Here is a 25,001-nt window from a genome sequence, read left to right as displayed (position 1 = left end):
GTTGAAAATAAAACAACGTTAAAATTAATTCAAGAGGTAAAAACAAGATGGAACTCTTGTTATGATATGTTGGAAAGGTTCCTCTTATTATCAGGATTTGTCACTGTTGTTTTGATGAATCTTCAGCGAAACAGAAGTTCAAAAAGTAAGCCTCCTATCATGTTGACTGCTGTAGAGTTGGAAATTATGCAGGAGGTAAAAGACGTGTTGAAACCACTTTGGCAGGTTACACTTGAAATGTCTTCCGAAAAAATTGTAACATTAAGCAAATGCATACCCCTGATCAATGCAATGAGATGCGTAAGTACAACTTAATATATAAATGTAAAATGAAAATTAGTAATATGCTAGTAAATTAAAATTTTTTTTCAGAAAATTAATGGAATCGAGACAAGAACTAAAGACGGTTTTAATTTTAAGAAAAAGTTACAATCTTTAGTTGAAGCAAAATTTTCAAACGTAGAGTTTGTAAAACCGTACTCAGCTGCGACTCTTCTTGATCCAAGGTTTAAAAAAGACGTATTCACTAACATAGTTGCTGCATCAAAAGCAGTAACACATATTGGTAAGAAATATTTTTATTTTAATTATTCTATTTTAAAACAAAAGTAATGTATGCATGTATGTATAGGCAAAGAAGGTACTTGATTTGATGTGTTGTTTTTGCCATTTAGTAATCCAATTAATGCAGTTATATATATCAAAAAATTAAATATTATTTTTAAAAATAACAAAATTATAAATTTAATAAAAATTTTTAAAAGAAATTTTAATTTTATATCTAAGAACTCGTATAACTCGAAAAATAGATATAAAGTTCTTCAAAAATATATTGATTTTAAAATATTTAAAATTACTTGTTTTAAAAATCGAACTCAATTTTATCTACTACATTAAACTATACAAGATTTAAGTGTGTTTTTATAAAAAAATGACTAATTTCAGGTTCATTGGTATCAGAATGTATTGGAGTTGATTCTAGAAATCTAGTTCAAAATTCTCAAAAAGTTTCAAGCTCAGAGGACAGTCTTTGGTTTGAATTTGACCAGTCAGTGAAAGATAAGGTCTTAAACGCTGATCAAGATGTTGCTAATGGAATCCCAGTGGAAATGAGACAATATTTTAATAGACCCATCATTAATCGTATAGAAAATCCTAACCCGCTAGCTGCCTGGGCTGTTTTAAAAGGAGAATATCCTCATGTATATAAAGTGGCGCTTCAATTTCTACCGGTTTTAGCCACCTCTGTTCCAGCAGAGAGACTTTTCTCTCATACAGGGCTAATAGCGACAAAACTTAGAAATCGAATTTCTGGAAAGCACCTAGATCAACTAGTATTTATGCGTAGTTTGGACGAAAAATGGTTTAATTAGTTGTACTTAAAAAGATAATGTTTATAAATAAATGTTACATGTTTGATTATATGTATTACAAATATAATAAGTTAATTGCACAACATAATACAGTTTTTTATCCAAAAAAGTCGAAAAGTCGAAAAAAGTCGACTTTTTCTTATCGATCAGTCGACTTTAAAGTCGACTCAAACAGAGTCGATCGAAAAGTCGAAAGTCGACTTTCTGGTGAAGTCGAACAACCCTATTGGCCATTTCTGGTTGAAAAAGTATCAAGCTAAATCAAAAATTGTCTTTTTTAAAACATTTACAATATAAATTTTTTTAAAATTTTTCATTCTTACTCATAGTAATCATAGTAATACAACACTATCCTACCTAATTTTTTTACACAAAAAACATTATTATAATAAAGTTTAAAAATTAAAAAACTATATTATTTATATTAATTTATTTTTAAATTTAAATTTATAAGAAAATACAAAATTTTTATAAAATAAAAAAAATTTGAATATTAGTTAGTTAAGGCGGGAAACCACATTAGAACGCTGTTTTTGCCGTTTTTCGCGAATTTTTTTGAATGAAATAAAACATTTCCACTATGTTGTTCATATATTTAACTGTAATTCATATTTTTTATAGGCGTTTATATAAAAAATCTTCCAAATTGGGAGCTATTGCATATAGAGCTGCTTCGCCGGAGTTCATGACTGCCGTGCAGTCTTGAGCCCACAAATTTTGCCCGAAAGCAAAAAATCAAGTTTAATCATATTTTATAAATATTTTATTATTAAGTGAACTAACTTTTAAGTGAAAATATTAAAAATTGAAAAATTGACACTTCTTTTAAAAAAAATTCGATTTTTTGCCTACTTTTTTGCAACTTTTTTATTTTAAAAAAGGTACTCAAAATTTTTTTTTTCTTTTCAACTTTAGTTCACTTAATAATAAATTTAATAACGAACAATTTCCAATTTTTCATTTTAAAATCGGTCAATAACTTTTTGAGCTACACTGTACGGCAGTTTTAAAAATCCTGTTTTGAGAAAAACGCATTTGAAAAAATAGTATCAAAAATTCATATTTATACAAAAAAATTTTTTAAAGTGATTACACTTTAATCGGCTATTTCAACACTATATTTATCCTTTCATGTGCTTCATAAGTAGCATGTAAGTCTAATAATTCCTCTTTTCGTGACTTTCTGCTCTCCTTATTCTCAAAAGTGCTACGCTTATTCTACTAATCTACGGTAACCTGGAGCGCGCTCCGTTCATCGCTAGTACAGCAAGGACTTCGAATTTTGCTCTAAAAACTTTGTTAGCCTATTTTTGAATACCTTAACTAACAATTTATGCAAAAAAGAAAAAATCGATTTTTTCAGACGTCTAGTGTTTCCCCCCTTAAGTCATTTTTAGTTTTATTTAATTATTTTAACATTAAATACTATTATAAAAATACTTTGAAATTAACAGTACAGGGTCACTCTAAGCTTTAGATTTTTACCAATTTTTAGGAATTTAAAGTTAAAAATCACTTATCAAAATTACTTTCAAAATAAGTCAAACACATCGATACCTCCATGTACCCAGTAAAAAAAAACTAATTCAAATGAATTGAAACGAATTAACATTTTTGGTAGGCTCCAATTCGTATTTGTCACAAAGCGGGATTCACTCAAGCTCTTTGTATATTCAATTGAATTTAATTCAATATGTACCAATTTGTCCAAACGAATTCGCATTCGAAAGAAATGGCCAAGGAATGCATTGAATTCGTGCTAACGAATTGAAAAAAATTAAAGGCTCAAAACTTGTCCAGTGAATTGGTACGGATAGAAGGTTCGGAAGTTCAATACAGTTTCACGAATTCAGGAAAATTGCATCATGGCTCCAATTCGTATTTGTCACAAAGCGGGATTCACGAAAGCTCTTTGTGAATTCTTTTTAATTCATTTCAATTAGTTTTCGTTTACTGGGTATTACAATCCTATCTTATGGTGAAGGTTAATACAGTCCTATCTTGCGGTAACGTTCTATACAGTTCTATCTTGAAGTGACCGTTTATACCATTCTATCTCAAATTTGCCAATTTTGCGTAAGAGCCAAATTAAAAGTAAATTCCATATTAAAAATATTAATGACAGTTTGATATTCATAAGATAATTTTTATGTAATTCTTTAAAGATTTTTCTATCATAATATACATAAATAAAACACAATTATATAAAATCAAGCCAAGAAAATGCATTCTTAATACGTCTACAAAGGTTAATTAACCTAATTTTATGACAGGTTAATATTTCACGGGATAGTGGAATGATAAAAATAATGTTGTTAGTTTTCTTGTTTAATTTTAATTATCAATTATTATTAGTTAAAATAAACGTATCATTTTTATGAGTTTTAAGTATAGATACAAATATTTAAATAAGTAAGTAAACGAGGTTTTGATTGTAGAAAATTTTTACACAAGTGAGAATACAAATAGAATAATAATAAAATAATTTAAAAATCTACATTATTTTACTTTAATAAACGTTGAAAACGTCACTCCAATATAGAATTAATAAGTATGTTTCAAGGATTATATTATACTAGTATTTTATTATATATTTCACAAACGATAACAAGATTATAAATTACAATATAATTATAATAATAAAAGTATCTGTAATATTAGTCAAAATAGTCAATCCGAGTCTGAATTCGAATGATCTCAATTTCTACGTCAGAACAAGTCTCTCCTGGTGTAAGAAAAGTTAAAATAAAGCAAAATTAACAGATATAATAATCACTTTATAAATTTATATATTTTTATTATTATTCAGTAAAGAATTTTTTTCCTGATGGCATACTTAAATCCAAAGGGATATCCATTTTCTACCTTTTGTTCTTTTTTGCTTTTCTAACGCGATTATACGAATCACATGTGTATATTTTTTTTGACAGATACAAAAACAAAAGAAAGATAGAACACTTTTACTTGGAAGATAAAACTTGTTATTATTTCTAATTACTGTTTTTTATAAATATCCTAATTAATATAACTATTTTAGGTGTTACCATCTAATACAGAATATTTTCTTCTATAATTTTAGCAAAAAACTGAAAAATTGAAAATTTTGAGATAGAATGGTATAAACCGTCACTTCAAGATAGAACTGTATAAAACGTTACCGCAAGATAGGACTGTATTAACCTTCACCGTAAGATAGGATTGTAATACATGGAGGTATCGACATGATTCTGAAAGTGGCACCTTATTATTATGGCACCTGTTTATTACCTTCAAGACTCTAATTTTGAACTGAAATAAAAAATATTCTTTTTTTGTTTAAGACAACATAAACTTTTTTATAATAAAAAACTGGGTACTTGTTTAAGATTTATTAAAAAAATATTAAACCATGTAAAGTATTACTGAAATTATATTAATTTTTTAATAAAACAAGGCAAACTCAAGGACGAGATCAAGCATTTTTAAAATGATTCGAGAAAGTTATTTAAATTTCTTTACAAGTTTAATTGTTGAAAAAGTAGATAATTTTAGTGACTTAGACGGGAAAGTTGTTAATTTATTACTTGCATTTCTAAATTACAAAAAAATCATTTTATATCATTAAAAAGTAGTATTTCACACAATTTATAAAAACTTACCTCCTTATCCTTATTTTTAATCACAAAAATTTTTTTCGTCTTATTTTTTTTAATTCTGAAAAGAGAAAAAAAGTGTTCTTCACTTTACACTTTTATTTTTCTGTATTATATACTGCAAAAATCTGTTAATAAACTGTAACTACACTGTAAAAAAAGAGAGTTAAATTTTAACTTCCCAGGGGATTCTATAAAAGTGGCACCCATTGTTGAGTTAATGCCAGGGGAGTTAAATAAAGAGAGTTAAAACTTCACACCCAAATGCTAACTCCCCAATGAAAAAATAACTCGCGCGGGTGTTGAATGAAGGGAGTTAGAAATTAACTCTCTTTTGGAGTTGATTTTCAACTCGAAAAATTTCACTCCAAACTCCCGAGTCCGTTAACTCCCTAAATTTTTTACAGTGTATATATGTATATACTCAAGTATAAAATAGACTACCAATGCAACTCTCTCTCTCTCTCTCTCTGCTCACTGGTCACTGGTCACTCAATAGACTGCCTACTGGTTGAAAGAAACCCTTTAGACAATAGGCCAGGTACTCGAGCAGACCTTTCGTCCCTGTTTATAACGCAGAAAATCTAACGCTATTGCTTTCTTCCTCTTTCCAAATAGAAATAACATAAATCGGTCTCTGTTTATAACGCAGAAAATCTAACGCTATTGCTTTCTTCCTCTTTCCAAATAGAAATAACATAAATCGGTCTCTGTTTATAACGCAGAAAATCTAACGCTATTGCTTTCTTTCTTTTTCGAGGATAAGTAACATTAGACTGTCTCTCTTTACCTAATTTGCATATATCTACTCGTTTCATATTAAGGATCGATGAGTGTGGGGCTGAAAAAGTTTTCTTTTCATCTAAAAAAACAAATACAAAAACAATAAAGTGAATGTGTGAATAATTAATGGACCCAAAAACTTATTGAATGTGAAAAAAGAGATTTTATTGAATTTTTTGCAGTAATTTTTAATGTTTCTTTAAAGAAAATGGTTCTTTTCTGTATAGCGGTACCAAAAATATATATATATATATATATGTTACCGGCAAAGTATGAAATCCAGGCATTTTATAAAATGCCTAGGCAGTATATAAAAAGCCTGTCCATTTCAGGCAATGTATATAATTAAATTATTTTTTCATATATTGCCTAGGCATTTTATAAAATTCCTAGGTATTTTATAAAATGCCCATCGAGCATAAGGTAAAGTATATAATAGTCTCAGCAGCTTGAAACGTCTACCTTTTTCTATAAACACTTTCCACGATTTTTCTATTATAAATAGAAAATAATAAGTATATAACAATAAGTATTTTAGCTATGTTTACATAGCTGCATGTTAGCAGTGAGTAATTTTATACAATGAAGTTCAATATTTCTAACTCTTAAGAATAATACTTAATTAACAGAAAATACAAATTTTGTCAGTCAATTCTCACATTTTGAGGTAATCAGTCGCAGAAACATAAATTTGAACTTAAAATGAGTGCAGAAATAGGAAATGTTTCGGTGACAAGGGATAGATTTTTTCCGAATTTTCTAAAATTAAAAATGCAATGGCAAAAAACAGTATATTTTTATCAGACGAACGGTATAAGCAGTTGATAAGTGATGTTAATAATGTTAAAGCTACCGAGAAAAAGGAACAGGCCAAGGTTTTGTAAAATGTTCTTGTAAAAAACTGTCAAAGCAACAAATATTTATGCATAAAAAATAAGGTCCAGTGTCAGTCGAAATGTCATTCAAGTATGCCGTGTTGTAACAAATAAATTACAAAAGAAAGTTAATATTTTTATAACAGAAAAATGTATATTATTTGAAATAAAACTAAATTTTATACTTTGCCTAAAGTCTAGTGGGCATTTTATATAATGCCTAGGCAATGTATAGAAAATCTTTTTTTTATACACATTGCCTGAGACAGACAGGCATTTTATATACTGCCTAGGTATTTTATAAAATGCCTGATTACATACTTTGCCGGTAACATATATATATATATATATAGACTAACCCAAATATTATATTCCCTAGTGTTTACCAATTTAATTTTAATTAGTGATAATAAAAATTAGGACGGGGTTTGGTAAATAATCAAGAAATAATTCTATTTGAATAAAGTGTATATTAGCCTGGCCGCGATTTGTTAAGATATTTTTTAATCTAGTGATATCATTGAGCGCCGGGCAGAAAAAGTTTCCTTTTTACCTAAAGAAACAAATACGAAAATACTTAAGTTAATCTATAACTAATTAATAGGCCCAAAAACTTAATAATATTATAGAAAAAGAGATTTTATTGACATTTTGAATTTTAATATTAATTTCATAAAGTTTTAAATATCTTGGACTATTGTTTATGGATTTTTATGAAGTTTACACATTTTTCAGGTAAAAATGTGTACTTTAACCCTTTCAGTCCCATAATTAGGGAAATTAAGAAATATCTGCAATAGGTATAGTACCTATGGTTTTCGGGGTCGCTGATTACGAATCTGGAATCAGATTTTCAAAATTTTGAAAATATAAAATGGCGGAGTCAATATGGCGGACGATATAGTAAAAAATTAATCAAATTTACTTGAAAGTTGTCACTTGGGGGTTTTTGGGGTCGCTGATTACGAATCTGGAGTCAGTTTTTTAAAATTCAAAATGGCGGATCCAATATGGCGGACAAAAATTGAAAATGAAACAAATTTACTTGAAAGTTGTCACTCGGGGGTTTTTGGGGTCGCTGATTACGAATCTGGAGTCAGTTTTTCAAAATTCAAAATGGCGGATCCAATATGGCAATTAAAATTTAAAAATGAAACAAATTTGCTTGAAAATTGTCTCTTGGGGGTTATTGGGGTCGCTGATTACGAATCTGAAGTCAGTTTTTCAAAATTCAGAATGGCGGATTCAATATGGCGGACAATAGATTAAAAAATTAATCAAATTTACATGAAAGTAGTCTTTCGGTGGTTTTTGGGGTCGCTCATTTCAAATCTGGAGTCAGTTTGTCAAAATTCAAAATGGCGGATCCAATATGTCAGACAAAATTTAAAAATGAAACAAATTTGATTAAAAGTTGGCATTCGGAGGTTTTTAAAGTCGCTGATGCTGAATCTGAAGTCAGTTTATTAAAATTAAAAATGGAGGATTCAATATGTTGGACGAAGAAATAAAAAATCCATCAAATTTGTTTGAAAATTACCGCTTAGGTTTTTCTAGGTCACTTATTACGAATCTGAAGTCAGTTTCTCTAACTTTAAAATAATGGATACAATATGATAGTCAAAAATTAAAAATTGACAATATAGGACTGAATGCTGCTTCTTGGAAGTTTGCGGGGTGTGTAAATACAAATCTCGAATCATTCTTACAAAATTTTTAAATGGCGAATCTAATGTTACGACTATTACAATAATATTATTAAAAATAGGACTGTTTTTTTTTGTACTGTTTTTTTGTCGTTTGACATTTTCCCTTTTTTTTCTTGATTTTCTTTTGTTTTTTTGTCATTCGTCTTTTATGTTTCGTCACTTGTCTTTTGTCGTTTGTTACGACAAATATAAAAATATTTTAAGAAAACAAAATTAATAAAAGTATTTAAAAATTAGAGGTGTGCAAAAAGCTCGAAACCCGAAGCTCGAGCGGGTATTTTCGAGCTTTTCATTTTTCGAGCCGAGCCGAGCCGAGCCTATTCAGTTCGAGCTCGAGCCGAGCTCGGGCCGAGCCGAGCTTTATAAAAAGCTCGAATAATTTCGGGTACTCGAATTTTTCGGGTACCCGAAACTTTCGGGTACTCGAAATTTTCGAGTACTCGATTTGATTCGAGCCCTTGAGAAAATCCAAAATTTTCTACATTAATTTTTAATTAATTTTTTTTTGTAAAAAAAAAAAATTTTTTTAATTTAAAAGCTCGAATTAAATCGAGTACTCGAAAATTTCGGGTACCCGAATTCATTCGAGTACCCGAAATATTCGAGTACTCGAGTGAATTCGGGTACCCGAATGTTTCGGGTACTCGAAAATTTCGGGTACCCGATACATCGAGCCCGGCTCGGGCTCGGCTCGGCTCGGCTCGAAAAAATTGCGGCCCGGCTCGGCTCGGCTATTCGAGCTTTTTGCACACCTCTATTAAAAATTAAAAAAAAAACATTTTAAACATTTTAAAAAAACAAAAAAAATTAAAAGAAAAGAGATGAAACTCTGCCATTGCCGGTCTCAAGCCCCTATTAAAAAAGAGGAGGGTGTTTCCAAATTCGTAACTTTTTATGTTCGCTATATGGATTTATGGATCCACTATTTTGATTTTTTAAAAACTGACTTTAGATTCGTAATCAGCGACCCCAAAAACCCCCGAGTGACAACTTTCAAGTAAATTTGTTTCATTTTCAATTTTTGTCCGCCATATTGGATCCGCCATTTTGAATTTTAAAAAACTGACTTTAGATTCGTAATCAGCGACCCCAAAAAGCCCCGAGAGACCATTTTCAAGCAAAGTTTAATTTTTAATTTTTGTCCGCCATATTGGATCCACCATTTTGAATTTGCATATTTGATTTTAGATTAATATTCAGCAAACCCTGAGAATTTTGAAAACAACCATAATTTAAAGTATATATGTTACTGATTTAATTTTATTACAGTTAAGTTTAACCTGAAATAATGCGTTGCCGTGTATAAGTTTGTTAATAACAAAAAAACATAAATAATATAAATTAATTTGTTAAAAAACTACTAAAGCCTATCTGTAGAAACATAAAAATAAGAAATATGTAATTATTTGAACTTTTCCTTTAAGTTATGTTAAAAAAATTGGTGGCTTAGAAGGTGGTCGATATATCGACCACTGGGACTGAAAGGGTTAAAATAAAAATAATGTTAATAATAGAAAATTAGTTTTTAAATAAAAAAAAATTTTTTTTAATTTTTTTTATTATTTACTTCTTTTTGAGAAAAATGTTATGAACATATTTGGAATCCTTATGAATTCACCTTTAATTTAATAAATCAAAATTGATGAAGACTCATCTAGTGCCGGAGATATTGAAGTTTTTGTAAAAAAAAGACTAGCTGCAGCAACAAGGTGAGCTTCGAATAAAAACCCAAAAGGTCTTGCCCATCCAATTTTTTTTTGTATAATTTCAGTAAAGTCATACAATAATTTTAAGACAAAAAAGAAAAAATCGGTATATGAAATTTTGAATAAACTCAGTTTTTCGATTTTTTTCATTTCGGATATTTAAAAAATCTTCATTTGTTAGTGAGTTGGGCAAATTCTACAAAAATTGAGTAGAAATAGACAAAACTTCGATAATATAGAAGAATTTAACTACCAACATCTAAATTTCAAATGTTTCTGCAGATTTTCGGTATAACTGGATACGAATTCTATGTCAGATTTACAAAATTCAAAATAGCGGATCGTATATGGCAGACGATTTGGTAAATCTGACATCGTATTCGCATTCAGTTGTACTGAAAATACGCAGAAGAATTTGAAATTTATATCCTGGTTTGTAGTAATATTCTTCTTCATTATCGAAGTTTTGTCTGTTTCTACTCAGTTTTCAAAGAATTTGCCAAACTCAGTAAACAGAATAAACGATTACTCAGAGGAAAATAAAAATATTTAAAATTTTCAAAATGTATTTTAAAGAAGAAAAGTAGCGTCTTCAGATGCAATATTGAACTTTTGGCAAAACAATTATATTTTGATGTTAAAAAAACTGGTCTTTTGCTAAAATACCTCGAAAACCCGACGTGCAGGGTCTATTATGAAGCTTAGGATTCGGAATTATCACGTTGAAAACCTTCGGAAAAGTATTGTTTGATTCTTGTTTAGTAAATACTGTCGGCCTGTGGTACAAACAATTCCTAAATTTTTGAAAAATTGATGATAAACGCCAATTTCTTCATCAATTTTGGAAATTTTTAAGGCTCTACAGTAATTTTCTGTGCTTTTTGCAATAGAAAATCTTTGTCGCAGCTTAAAAAAATTCGAATCCTCCGGCTGCTACTCTTGAAAAAATTGTTTTTTCATAGAATTTCTTTAAATTTTAAGAAAATATCTCTTCGGGGGCCCTTTAAATGTGGTAAAAATTTCAAAACCTTTTGCGATGCTAAATTTTTTTAGCAGATCGCATAAAGATATTCAAGTTCAAACTTTAACTTTTACATGCGATTATGTTAAAAATAAAAAATGTCAACCTCAATATATGTGCGACCCGAAGAAAGGTACCTAAGAAGCAAACGAATTATAGGTTGGGTTCGAGTTAGATTTATCTTGATTAAAAGTTCATTTTTAATTATTTGAATTTTAAACCAATATTAATTGAATATTTTGAATATAATGAAAACTTGAAAACCAACAATTTTTAATTAATAATTGATTCTCTTTCTGTATTTTTACTCAAAAAATTTAAAACATAACCTCAAATTTTTTCCTTCTTATAGGTACCTTTCTTGTGAACGCGTCACATATATCTTCTTTTTTGACATGGCAAAGAGTTTTGAAATATTTTACCACATTTAAATATTTACAAAGAAACATTTTCTCAAAATTTGAAGAAAATCTATTGAAAATCAATTTTTTCAAGAGTAGCAGCCGGAGATATATCTAAAAATTTTTATTTAAAAATTTTAGTTTTTTTTATTAACTTTATTTTTATTTCAAATTACAAATTTTTACCTAAAAAATGTGTAAATTTTACAAATTAATATTAAAATTCAAAATGGCGTATCTTCAACAATTTTTGAATTTAAAAAAAAAAATTTAGGGAAAGAAGTCTCTTATACATATACATATATATATATATATATATATATATATAATATATTATTATTGAGTTCAATTGTTTAATTACTAATAACATCGAATTGTCTTTAACAAAATACTGTGAAGACGATGGTGACGCTCGGGTATTTGCTTTTCACTAAAGGGCAACCAAACAGCAAGAAAAATGGATTCACAAAATTCAGAGAAGGTACCCCATGTGAGCAGGCCGGAAACAGGACCGCACAATTTCTTGCAGTGTCACGGGTGATCGTGGAAGATTAGATTCATAGAACATCGTGGAAGGAGAAAGAATGAGAAAAGGAAGCGCGTCGAGCCTTCTGAGTGTGTCAAGCTGCAGTAGCGGAAAGACCGTACATAGCTCTATCCACTCATAAGTAGACGACGAGACGATAGAAGAGACTCGCGAGATATGCTTACGGCTCAGAAAGAAGGAGGCGACTTGCCTCGACAAAATGGAGTTGGAGGTCGCAAAGATGTTAAAGTCTTGCGACATTCAAAAGAACGTCAATAGGACGGTAAAAGATGGACTCAAAGCCATCGAAGTCCTGCTGAAAGTGGCAAAAATGAAGCATGCCGCGGTGTATGAGTCGGACGTCGATTTGGCATGCGTTCTGAGCGGTGCCGAGTGTAACCGCAAGGACCGTAAGGAAGAGAGAGAGCGTTCATATAAGCGTAATCTCAAAAGCATCATAAGAGATGCTCAGAAACGGAAGAGAGAGGGTGACAGTCCAGAAGAGACTCGAACCAAAACCGATAAGAGGAAGAAGGAGGAAGCGCCTTCAATGAAAACGGAAGTACCGAAGCCACAGATTCCTCGATTGGAAAGAATGGGGACAAAAGGATCCGCTGTGCTGATCCGAGTAAGCCAAGGATTATCGTATGCTGACGTTCTGGGTAAACTTCGCAAAGAGGTCAACCCGGATGTCTACCATACGAGAATAGTAGCAGCAAAAGCTACAAAGAAGGGAGACCTTCTGATTAAGTTCAGAAGACTCCAACAAGGACGCTTTCACCGCTGAGGTCACCAAGACGGTTGGAAGCATGGGTATGGTGCAGTCGATGGATCGAAGAGTTTCACTCGAGATCCGTGATTTGGATTGCCTTACCCAAGAAGCAGAGGTGCAACATGTGTTGTCTCAAGTGATGGGAAAGCCAGGAAGCAGGAGAGTGACGGTCTTAGGACTCAACCGCCGAGGGATGAAGCTCGCCGTTGTAGTCGCCAACCCGGCAAAGGCGAACAGGCTGGAGAAATTGGGATACGTAAAAATTGGTTTTATGCGTTGCCCAATTAAGAAAAGGGTAATGGTCGTCCGGTGTCATCGATGCTTGGGATACGGCCATATTGGAGCGAAATGACAGGAGGACAGACCGGCTGCGTGCTTTAAGTGCGATGAAGTCGGTCACAGGTTCTCCAACTGTAAAAAGAACCCAAGCTGCTCTTTATGCAAGGAAAAGTTTGGCAATAGGGTGTCAACCACCCATATTGCAGGCAGCGGAGGATGCAGAGTCTTCATAACGGTCCTTGAGGAAGCGAAGAAGACTCTCGCAAGGACTAAAAGTAAATAAGAAAGATATTAAAAGGAGCGAATTTATTTAACTTGTTCTTTTACAGTTACAGTTTTTATTGGGTCGGGGCTGGCAGTAGGGCGCCAGTTTATTAAACTTATTATTTAATTTATATTATTTATATTTTCTTTTGTACTATACCAACCCCACATAACCTTGAATTGCGGAATCTAAGGTATCTGTATGCAATTTCCCAAAACTCTCTAAGCAAAAAAAATACAGTTTCTTTAAAAATAGTTACAAAAACGAAGAATGACACATTTTGGGCTTGACACATTTCTTTTTATGAAACAATAAAATATTTTCAATTACTGATTATTATATTGACGAAAAATAATATAATATTTGATAACTACTATTGGAGCGTATTAAATTAGGTGCAGAGGGTTCTACATTTTTTCTACTAATGATTACTGTAAAATTAATTAATATTGATTTCAAAATTACTTTAGCAACATAATTTTAATATCAATACGTCAATTTTTATTATAAAAATGATGTGATCATCAAAAAGTGAAAAGTAATCCACAACGCACTCCTATTAATTAATTTTTTTAATATCACTTATTTCGTAAGTATCATTAAAGATATTCTTATATTATTTCTTGAAAAATTTGTTTTACTGTGGTTTTCTACTTAAAACTAATAAGTTATTGAATTTCTAAGATATATGTTTTGGATTTATAATGAAATTAAATTTATTTTGCTTATTTCTTCTCATGTCGGCACGAAACTAAATTCAGTTTGTTCATTTATTTTATTATCAACAAAAAAACTAAAACGAAACTAAACTTTTGGGACTGTTCCTGGTAATAAGTCAACTGATTAAAGTTTTGTTAATTGTATTGTATTATCTCAGTACTGTAAAAGAAAGTTTTTCTGTCCATATTGGTTAATAAATAATAATTAATTAATTAGAGTTATACATACCCACAACTTGGTGTGCATCTATCTACAATATCAGAGTCGATTCTGTTAGTTAGTTCTTGCCACTGTTTCCATATATCGTAAGGATAAGGTCCTAAATAACGGTCCAAGTCTAACAAATTATCCTTCAAACCTTGTATTGCTTCATCAGAGACGGCTATTGTTTAGAAAATTATTTGTTTACATTAAATTGTACAATAATTAGACACACTGAAAAACATCAAAAGTTTTAACTGTTGAGTAAACAATGACAAGAAGGAATAAACTTAGATCATAATATATCCTAAATACACTTCTGTCCACAAGTATCAGGACAATTACACGCGACTCTATGAAAAAACATGCCATCACTTTTTCAATCATATCTCGTAAATAAAAGGAGATAGGTACAAATAAAACTTAAATACGGTTAGAAAGCTGATAAAATTTTGCGTAAAATAAGCCGTCTTTGAAGTCATTTCGTTAACTATTTTTTGAGTTGTAGAGTGAGAAAGAAATAAACAAAATTATCAAATTTCAACTTTTTCAAAAAACTAGAAAAATTATAGATAAAATTTTTCTAAAAACACAGAAATCTTCGTTAAAATTTCAGCTTTAAAATAAGCCTTCGAAAATAAAAAAAAAATCCGTCTTCGATATATGATTAAAAATGTGAAGCCGTGTTTCGACCGATTGGTGCATTGAAATTTAACTGTGACGAATCGATTCTGGCTTCGCGCGGCAGCGAATGAGAGAGAAAGCAGGGACAAATTCATGCGGGGGAACGATGAACTTTCGTTTTTCTTTATAATACTCGTGAAACATCATTATTTATTATTACCCAGCATAAATCCGTCCCTGTTTTCTCTTCCATTCGCAGCCACGCGAAGCTAGAATCGAGCCGTCACAGTTAAGGGGGAGTGACACCTTTAACACGAAAAAAAATCGAATTTTTTTTTTCTTGTTTAAACGATACTTTATAATGTGTAGAATAGAAATTATATCATTAGAGATGATTTCGAAGTTATTTTATGTGAAAAAAAATCAAAATCTGCAAAAGGTGTCCAAGAGCGCTTCAAGTGCTTTCAAAACTTTAAGGGGGTCACCCCGTGTGGCAGACGTTTTTTAAGTTTTTTTGGGATTTTATTTTTAAGAACCATGGAAACTTAGGACTTTAAAATTTTTACCATATATTCAGTTACATTTTAACAACAAATTAAAATTTTTACAAGTAAAAATATTTTAATGATTCCGAATTATAAAACTTTTTACTTCAAACAACTGCCAAATACACCAAAATTAATATTTTAAAAATATCCTACGCACTCAAAAGCTAAATCTATCTCAGGTTCAGAAAAACTTTGAATTTTTTATTTAGATTAAACGGTGTAACCAGAAACTTGCCCACCGATTTGCTCTGCAGAGAAAGGAGACCAACTTCGGCGCCCTCTATTGGTAACAAATTTAAACTTTTTTTAAGTATAAATATATTTTTGTGAACTTAAAAAGTTAACATAAATAAATCCCTCAAAACCAAATTTTGCTTACTTTATTCCCGTGCCTTAAAAAAATTCATGAAAAAGAGGTTCAAAAGAGGCCTCAAAGGTGTCACTCCCCCTTAAATTCCAATGCACCAATCGTCGAAACTCGGCTTCACATTTTTAATGATATATCGAAGACGGATTAACCATTTTTCATTTTCGAAGGCTTATTTTAAGGCTGAAATTCTAACGAAGATTTTTGTGTTTTTAAAAAAATTTTATCTAAATTTTTCTAGATTTTTGACAAAGTTGAATTCAAGAGACCAAAATGAGAAAATTTGATCATTTTTTTTATGTCTTTCTTACTCTACAACTCAAAACATAGTTAACGAAATGACTTCAAAGACGGCTTATTTTACGCAAAATTTAATCAGCTTTCTTTTTTTTTACTGAATCAAATAAACACGCACGGTCGGTCTCGTATGTATAAAGATTATAGGAGTGTACCTTATTGTAATTAAAAAATTTTTAATTTTTATTTATAGGATAATAATTTCAAGAAAAAATTATAACCGGTAATTTGATCGAGACTTACATTTATTGAAGGTAGAATGATTTATGTTTTAGAAATTTATAAGTGGTCAATTTCAAAATCAATGTACATATACTTACGTTCTGAGCTGAGAGTTTCTTCTCTAATATCCCATCGTTTTACTATAAATTCTGCTTTTTTAAACCAACGAATGAAACCAATTCTTGAGGACTTTTCTTCAAATTTATCAACAGCACTGTGGAAATAATAGATTATTTAGTTTTAGAGAAGACTATTTACTTCCTGCAAACATTGTTTAAAACGATTGCAAGAAGTGTACTTTTGAAATGAATTTTATTCTATAAAAAAATAATTAGGTATTAATAATAAGTTGAACATTAATTATTTTCAGTTGAGTTGTACTTTTCTAAATAATAACAAATTATCATCTTCGTTATTTTAATTTGTATGATAACAAAGAAATCACTTTTTTCGTATATTGTTTCTCTTGACTTTAAACAAACTTTTAAAAAACTTATAAACAAATTATGACTTTTTGGTTTTCACTATCTTAAAGAGCGTTTCAAACTCTATCCGAATCAACAAGAAAGTGAAAAATAATTTTTTGTCCTACCTGCACGGAAAGTATGTCATTTCGGGCACTTAAGGCGGGCGCAAAGTACCACATTACGCCCGGGAGTGGGGGAAGCGGGCGGAAAAGTATTTTTTGTCCTACATGCGCGATAAACTCGACTTTCCGTGCATGCATAGCGGGCGGAAAGTAAGCTTTTGCCGCCCGACTACCAACAGCGGGCGGAAAAACTACTTTTCCGCCCGCTTACTAACAGCGGGCGGAAAAACCACTTTTCCGCCCGCCTCCGTGGCCTTAGCGGGCGGGAAAACGACTTTTCCGCCCGCTGCTTTAGCAGTATTAAATAAATACTACTAATTATTATATTATCACTTTCTATTACTTCAAATCAAAACGGAGTCAATTTTTAAGTAAAATTTTATTGTCAAATTTATCAAAAATATTCGGACTTGCCTTAGGCTTAATAAAAATGTTTCATACACATTTAATAATTAGTGTATATTCATTTTTGAATTTACGGATGCGTCTTGTTTATCGCGCATTTGGACAAAAAATATCGTGTGCAACTCGGGCGGAAATGTCAATTCTGACCTCGTACGATTGCCGCCCTCGCTTCGCTCGTGCGGCAAATTTCGAACTCGGTTAGGAATTGACAACTTTCCGCCCTTGCCACACAATATACTATTGCGCCCGCTTGTATGACGTCAGCGGGCGGTAAAATATTTCCCGCCCGATTCCCCTACCTACGAGCGGGCGGAAAAGTATTTTGCTCCCGCTTGTTAATTATTCGATTTTCTTCATTAAAATGCGACATTTTCGACTTTTTTATGGTTCCGTACACCTACGGTGTATCGGCGGAACCCTATTGGTGAGACTCTGTTGTCCGTAGCCAAATCGTGTCCCCCCCTAGCGGCTAAACTATTTGACCTAAAGAGCTCAAATTTGGTCCAGATATGTATTTTCACTCGTAGATTACAGGAAAAATATAGCGAATGTGATTGGACGTGATGGGCATAGCGTTGTCAAGGAAATAACAAGATTTTTGGCCAAAAATGCATAAAAAGTGACCATTCCCCCCCCCCCCCTTAACTTCTAAACTATTCGACATGGAGAGCTGAAATTTTGCATGCTGGTGTATTTTTACTCGAATATTACAGGAAAAATATAGAGAACTTGATATGTAATGATGGCCATAGCGTTGTCAAGGAAAAACTAAAAAATTTTTTAAAAAAAAATTTTTTTTCCTAACTTTTACATTATTTTACCTAATGAACTGAAAATTGGTATCCTAGTGTATTATTACAGTCTGACGACAAAAAATTTATTTAAGAAACTTTTTGAAAAAAAATCAAAAAAAAATTTTTTTTAATTTTTTTTTTCAAAAAAAAAAATTTGTTTTAACTTTTTTTAGTTTAAACACGTGGCATTAAATATTTTAAGGAAGAGAGTGAAATTTGAAGAGAATAAATGAGAGATTGTTTTCTGACTTTAATTTCTTAACTAAAAATAAAAAAAAATTGGACAAGTGCGAGTTGTACTCGCATTGCAATGGCGGGTTCCGCACACAAATATTAAAACAATACTTGCAACATTGATCGGTAATTGGTAGAATTAAAATAAACAATTATAAAAATATATTAAAATCATTTGATAAAAAAAAATAACTAAAAAAAATTAAAGTATTGTATATCTAATATTGTAAACAATAATAAGCAGAGGAACTATAATAAATTTTGAAAATTTTGTTCCTCTGCTTATTATTGTTTACAATATTAGATATATACAATACTTTAATTTTTTTAGTTATTTTTTTTATCAAATGATTTTAATATATTTTTATAATTGTTTATTTTAATTCTACCAATTACCGATCAATGTTGCAAGTATTGTTTTAATATTTGTGTGCGGAACCCGTCATTGCAGTGCGAGTACAACTCGCACTTGTCCAATTTTTTTATGTTGACTATAGAACTGCAAACATTTTCAACTTGTTTTATTTTGTCTATAAAAATTTGCAATTTTTTTTTATTTTCTCTAAAAAAAATAATGAGACATTTGGTTTTGTTCCCATTTCGTTTATCAAAATTGTCAATTTTAAAAGTTCTTGTTTCAGTTTTGTTCAATTATTAATTACTACATTCTAAATAAATACTATGTTTCCAGAATACATTGTTTTTTATTTCTATTTTAAAACTTCTATCATTATAGACTTCATTCGATGTAATGTTTATATATAGCTTAATTTTTATCTAATATGAGCGTTTAGTCGTGCGTGCCCTCAATGCCATTATTCGCCTCGGGCGCGAAATTGTGTCCCCTCGGTCCCTTTATTTCGCCATCGTCGCAATCACCTATTTTGCGCCCTTGTTAAAAAAATAACTATTTTGACACGTAAGGTCCAAATAAGACCAGGTCACATATAAGAAAAGGAAACGGGGAAAGGCGGGCAAAATTTTGTCTAGTAATAAATAAAATAAACAATTGAAAAAATTAATGAAATAATTCTTACAATAATAAATAATAAATTTTAAGTATAAGATTAAATTTTTGAATTATTACCTGTAATGAATATAATGAAATCCTGGAGGTATCATTTTAATGCCTCGAAAATTTTCCCCAATGTTCCAGGACTTAATGTCTATTCCAATATCAGTACCCTTTGGAACATTCAACATAACTAAAGTACTGCCTTCAGAAAAAAGATACTTAGCAAGTTCTTGATTTACTTCAAAAGAACTACTGGATGCCATTATTTTTTCTGCAAAATTTTTTTTATAAAATTCTATTAATAATTAATTAAAAGAGGTCCTATAAATACTGATCAGACTCTCGAAATTCGTATTGACAAATTATTTTTTGATAAGTTTCATATTTCAAAAATTCTTTAAATATAAATTTCATTTATCTAAGAAATGGTGTATCTAGAATAAATAAAGTTAATATTAACATGTAGGTCGTCATGAATACGAGTGTATGTGATAGAAACGGATAGAAGGGATATGAGAATGTTTTATCTATTTCTATAACATCCATTCACTTTTTTTAAGTTTCTATTTAAACACAATTAAAAATAAATAACGAAATGAGTAGAAAATGATCAGAATAATATATTATTATAAAGATAAGTTGGTTTTTTTAATAATTTTCCTTAAGGGTCTACAATTCCCTCACCTTCCCCTATATTACTTTTAATTTCCCAAGTTAAAAATTATGCTAATTTATAAATTAGATTTCATACAAATTATAAAAAATAATTATTCTACTTAAGAAAATTTATATTATACACAATTGAGGGCTCGGATCGAAGAACCGACGCTTCGCAATGTTATGTGCGTTTATAAGCGTCGGTTCTTCGATCCAAGCCCTCAATTTCATAGTGTGAAATATATTGTAATTTATGTTTATAATACTTAGAAAATCTGTAAAAATAAAATTCAATTAGAAAAAAATGATAACAAATATCTATTTTCAATATCGTAATAATGTTAACATTAAACTGTAGACACCTAGGTACCTTTCGAGTGAATAATATACTGAAAAAAATAAAATCTCAAAGTGAGAAGAAAATTCCGCTTAACAATTATTTTTACATTTTATTTTCAATATACGAATATTCATCTACAAAAAAGAGGAATTTTTGTTTATATTTGAAAGTTTTTTAACTAAAAGTTGAATTTTAATCTTTCTATTCTTTGATTAGAATTATTCCTCTCAAATTGAAACAAATTTATTCTAGAAAGAAGATTTTTAAGTTGTTTTTTGTTTTTCTGAACGCAGCTTCAAACTGTTTAAAAAGTGACATTTAAAAATTAAAAAGGAAAAATTTAGTGCCCATATGTATGAGGAAAAAATGCTCCAAAAGAAGAGGAATCGTCTAAGATTGAAAACATTTTTTTCGGTGAATGATTATAAAGTTTAAAATTCCTTTAAATAACGCAATTATAAAGATAATAATTTGGGTGCAATCATGCGCCCTCTTCAGAACCCCTTAAAGTTTGAACTTGAATAACTCAAAATCTAGCATCGCAAAAGGTTTTGATATTTTACCACATTTAAAGCACACTTAAAGAAACATTTTCTCAAAATGTGAAAAAATTTATAGAAAATCGATTTTTTCAAGATAGGCCCACAAATATTTAATTTTATTTTTCCCTGACTTTTCCCTGATTTCAAGACAAATTTTCACTTTTTCCCTGACCCTAAAGAATATTCTGATTCACTCTAAAAAAATTATTAAATACTCAAAAAAATGTTCTATTACATTTATTTACAAATTTCTTTAAGGGGGATCCCTCATGAGAAGTGTGCAAAATATGTCAAAATTCAACATTTTTTTCTCGCTTATTTTATTATAAAAGTTAAAAAGCCTTTTTGCATAATAAAAAGTATAATTTAAAGTATTAAAAACAATAAAAAATTTTAAGATTTTTATATTATGTTAGGCTGTAGAGGGCGCCAAAATCGATGCTTTTATTTTGAGGCACTCCGCGGTTGCAGATTTAGGGCCGTCCCCAGTGGCTTAAAACAAAAAACCAAAAGAACTTTTACAGTTGAGGTAATAATCTAGTGGTTATATACCTAAAATTACCTTAAACAATCAAAATTTAAACAATTGGCACTACTTTAAAAAAAATTGAAAATTTTTTAAAATTTTTTAGGTATACTCACTAAAGAATATATTTTTTAACAATATGCAAAAAGAATTAGACAGAAACATCCATCCGTTTACTTAGAATCCATCCGATTAAAAAACCGATTTAAAAAACAGCGTTTTGAGAAAAACGCAGTTAAAGTTTAAGTATGATTTTTCAGATTTATTATTAAATGTCTGTTATAAGAGCTTACCAAATTTTAATTTGCTAGGGTGATTGTGCCTTTTACTACGTGTTTCAAAATCAGCCACGTTTAAAGAATCATTTGAAGCTGTATCAGTCTTAATTTTTTTTCTAAATTTTTTTAGTACTGAGTAGTTAATCTTTCTTAGAACTAAAAAAAGTCTTTGGGTCATAAAAATAATTTAATTTGTATTAAAAAACGGAATATTTAAAAAAAAGTGCACAAGTGTAAATTACTATTACGAATTTGCTTGAAATACTACGCGTGCATTACTACGCTGTGTCTATTAATATTAACCTAGGTTTTAGCTTTTAATTTATTTTAAAAGGACAAAATAATATATTTAATTATTTTATTATTATATAAAACTTTATTCATAATATGGAAACAAAATATTTATTTTTATTTAAATAACAAAATTAAATTGAATAACTAATAGAGGTTACATGTTTAAATCATGATTTTTATATATTCAACAAAAACTTTAGTTCGTTTTCCTTCGTATACTGCATCCTAATTTTTGACATTGTGCTTTTATGCAGTTTTCACAATAATAAAAACTATAGAATACTTTTATATATTAGTTAAAAACTATTTTCATTGCGTTCACTACAAACATTATAAACAAACTCGAACTGTCAACAACTATATTTCAGGTTGTGTTACATGGCGTAGAAATAAACGCAAGCGCGAAAAATCCTGTGTCTGATTCTACGTTTAAAATTAAATAATAAAAACGTTAAAAACATAACATTTTCTTTAAATTTATAAAAACTAATGTTATTGCTTTATTTAGAAATAACTTAACATTAAATATTTGTTCACGAAATACATAAATATATTTATCTTTCTGAAAGCACTCTCAACTCACTAATGCAACTTTTTGTGCTCTCATCTAAACTAGAGATTTTCAAAGTTAAATAAAACGTATTAAAATGCATTTTTTTAGAATTTTTCATTAAAAATAACAATTAATATAAACTAAAGTTTTATTATAGATATTTTATAGACTATTATCTGTCAAATAAAGTTTTATTATAATATTTTTAATGAAATTCGTAGTAAATGGGGCACTCGTAGCAATACACACAATCACCCTATCCTAGGTCAATAAAGAAAGTTATAAGCTTCCTCATAAGCCTCTTCATGTTCTTCGCGAGCCTTTTTATTGTCAAAAACCATACAAAATTGGCTAATTCAATGAATTTGTCCAAAAACATAAACTGATATTTATAATGATATCTCGCGAACCGAATAAGAGTTTTTAATGTTTTTGGTCTTAAATTAAAGATGAGACTTGAAGGATCATACCCATATAAGTTTTAAATTTTTTCTGCAATTTTTAAAAAATATTCTAGAGTTTAAATATTGTCAAAAAAACTTTAATTTTTTTCAAATTTGTCGATTGTTAAAATCTTTGTGTAATTTCCTAAAATTTTAAATTATATATCATCTAATATAGAATATTATAAGCTTTCAAACGGTAGATTTGATAAGTTTCTGACATCAGTTTTTACAGAAATATCATGATTTAAAGATTGGTATGATTTTGGGCCATGTGCGTGGAGCCATACTGACGGTAGTGTGATGTACTATAACTTTTGATAGGAGCTAAATTTTGTCATAAAATTTGAAACCTTTATTTTAGAGATATTAAGGATTTTAAAAAAGAAACAAAAAAAATTTCGACGAAAAATTTTTTTCTCATGAGTAATCCCTCTTAATTGTAAAATTATTCAAAAACATTAATAACTTCATTTTTAAATAAGTATTTAATCATTATTATTTTTCTGTAGGAATTAAAATTCTTCAAAACATTCAAATTCAAACATTTTTGAAATTCAACAACTGAAACCGCGCGTTGAAGAGGGATCTAACTTTGATAATGTTAATTTTGAGAAAAATGAAAAAAGTGACATTAAATTATTTTAGATAAAAAAGTTGTTTGAAATATTTCCAAAGAGGAGAAAAACTGTTCTATAAAGTGTTTCTCTAGTATTTTCTCTAATTTTTCATAAAAAATTGATAAATTATTTTTTTCAGTGGAAAAGGGATCTAAATGACCACTTAGATCCTTTTTCCACGAAGCAAACATTTTTTATTCATTAGTTATTGGATTATTAAAATATTCAATATCGAATGGTTTTTTCTTATTTTTATAATTATTAACAAGTATAAAAATGCCTTTTTGGAAGCATTTTATGAAATATAGTTTTTTAAAGAATATTTAATTTTCGATTTATCACTTTGGAACACTATTTTTTGTTTTCACTACTAAAATATTTGCAAAATCTTTAAATTCCTATAAAATTCATTTTAAATAAATTTTATTTATTAATTTTACAAAACGAATTAATTAAACATTAAATTATTTTCATTTTGAAACTTGTAAATCTTTGTTTATGAACAATAATTTATGATAATTGAATAAAAAATTCAGGAGATTTTTTTATTTTTTACAACAAAATTATATAAAAGTAATATTATATTTGAATTAAATCAATATGTAATAGAGCCTATTTTTCTATATAGGTAAAATTTGATAAAAAAATGAGTTAGATCCCTTTTCGACGTGCGGTTTTAACTTATAAGAATATTATTACAAAACATGAAGAAGGCGATCACTCCGAGTGAATTCAATTATTTTTACAAGTAGTAAAATTTCTCAAAAAAATGCAATTATTTAAAAAAAATATAATAAAATTCGTTGCAAAAATTCAATTATTTTCATAAATATAATAAATCGATTATTTGGTGATTCATTTTTAAATCAATTCTTATTGGAAAATTCTAGAAGAATTCAATTATCTAAATAAAAAAATAATTTATTGAATAATTGAATGTTTATTAAAATTGAATTCTCATAAAGAATTTTATCAAGAAATTTTTAAATAATTGAATTCTTTCACACAAATCTTAAGAAAATTTTTAAGAATAATTACATTTTTCGAGGAATTTGATTCAAATATTGTATCAAAAATAATTAAAATCCTGCGATGAGTTTTATTATTTTTTATGAAAATAATTAAAATTTTCCCAAGAATTTTATTAAAATTTTTCTAAAATAATTGAATTTTGAAGAATAATTTATTTTATTATTTATGAGGATACTTGAAATTTTGACAAGAATTTTTTATTTAATTTTTGAACATAATTGAATTTCTGCGAAGAATTTTATTACTTTTGAAAATAATTTAATTCTTCCAATGAATTTTATTCAAATTTATAAAAATCATTGAATTTCTGTGAAGAATTTTATTATTTATATAAATAATTGAATTTCTGCTACGAATT

General features: G+C 29.0%; 2 protein-coding genes across 3 annotated transcripts in view; one reads left to right on the top strand and one right to left on the bottom strand.

The window, feature by feature from the left end:
* LOC122503421 (protein AAR2 homolog) overlaps positions 1–25,001 on the bottom strand; it is a 105,903-nt gene that overhangs the window by 78,213 nt on the left and 2,689 nt on the right. For both annotated transcript variants that reach the window (XM_043613954.1, XM_043613953.1), the window contains exons 2-4: positions 19,431–19,629; positions 16,420–16,535; positions 14,291–14,444 (exon numbers count right to left, since the gene is read on the bottom strand). In XM_043613954.1, coding sequence (XP_043469889.1) covers positions 14,291–14,444; positions 16,420–16,535; positions 19,431–19,621 — 461 coding nt within the window. In that variant the 5' untranslated portion in view covers positions 19,622–19,629. The remainder of the gene's footprint in view (positions 1–14,290; positions 14,445–16,419; positions 16,536–19,430; positions 19,630–25,001) is intronic.
* On the top strand, positions 67–1,456 carry LOC122503422 (zinc finger BED domain-containing protein 4-like). Its single transcript, XM_043613955.1, has 3 exons — positions 67–300; positions 373–565; positions 946–1,456. Exons 1-3 carry the CDS (start codon positions 67–69, stop codon positions 1,371–1,373), a joined length of 855 nt encoding a protein of 284 aa, XP_043469890.1. The 3' UTR covers positions 1,374–1,456.

Source organism: Leptopilina heterotoma, unplaced genomic scaffold (genome assembly GCF_015476425.1).
Source record: "Leptopilina heterotoma isolate Lh14 unplaced genomic scaffold, ASM1547642v1 Lhet_260, whole genome shotgun sequence".
NCBI lineage: Eukaryota > Metazoa > Arthropoda > Insecta > Hymenoptera > Figitidae > Leptopilina > Leptopilina heterotoma.
Note: the sequence above shows the minus strand (reverse complement) of the source record. Positions and strands in the feature narration are given on the sequence as shown.

Excerpts from the sequence above, each read along its gene's own strand:
- LOC122503422 (XM_043613955.1), top strand. The coding sequence starts at position 67 with ATGTTGGAAAGGTTCCTCTTATTATCAGGATTTGTCACTGTTGTTTTG. Across the intron at positions 301-372 it reads TGATCAATGCAATGAGATGC|AAAATTAATGGAATCGAGAC; the intron begins GTAAGTACAACT and ends ATTTTTTTTCAG. Across the intron at positions 566-945 it reads AAAAGCAGTAACACATATTG|GTTCATTGGTATCAGAATGT; the intron begins GTAAGAAATATT and ends GACTAATTTCAG.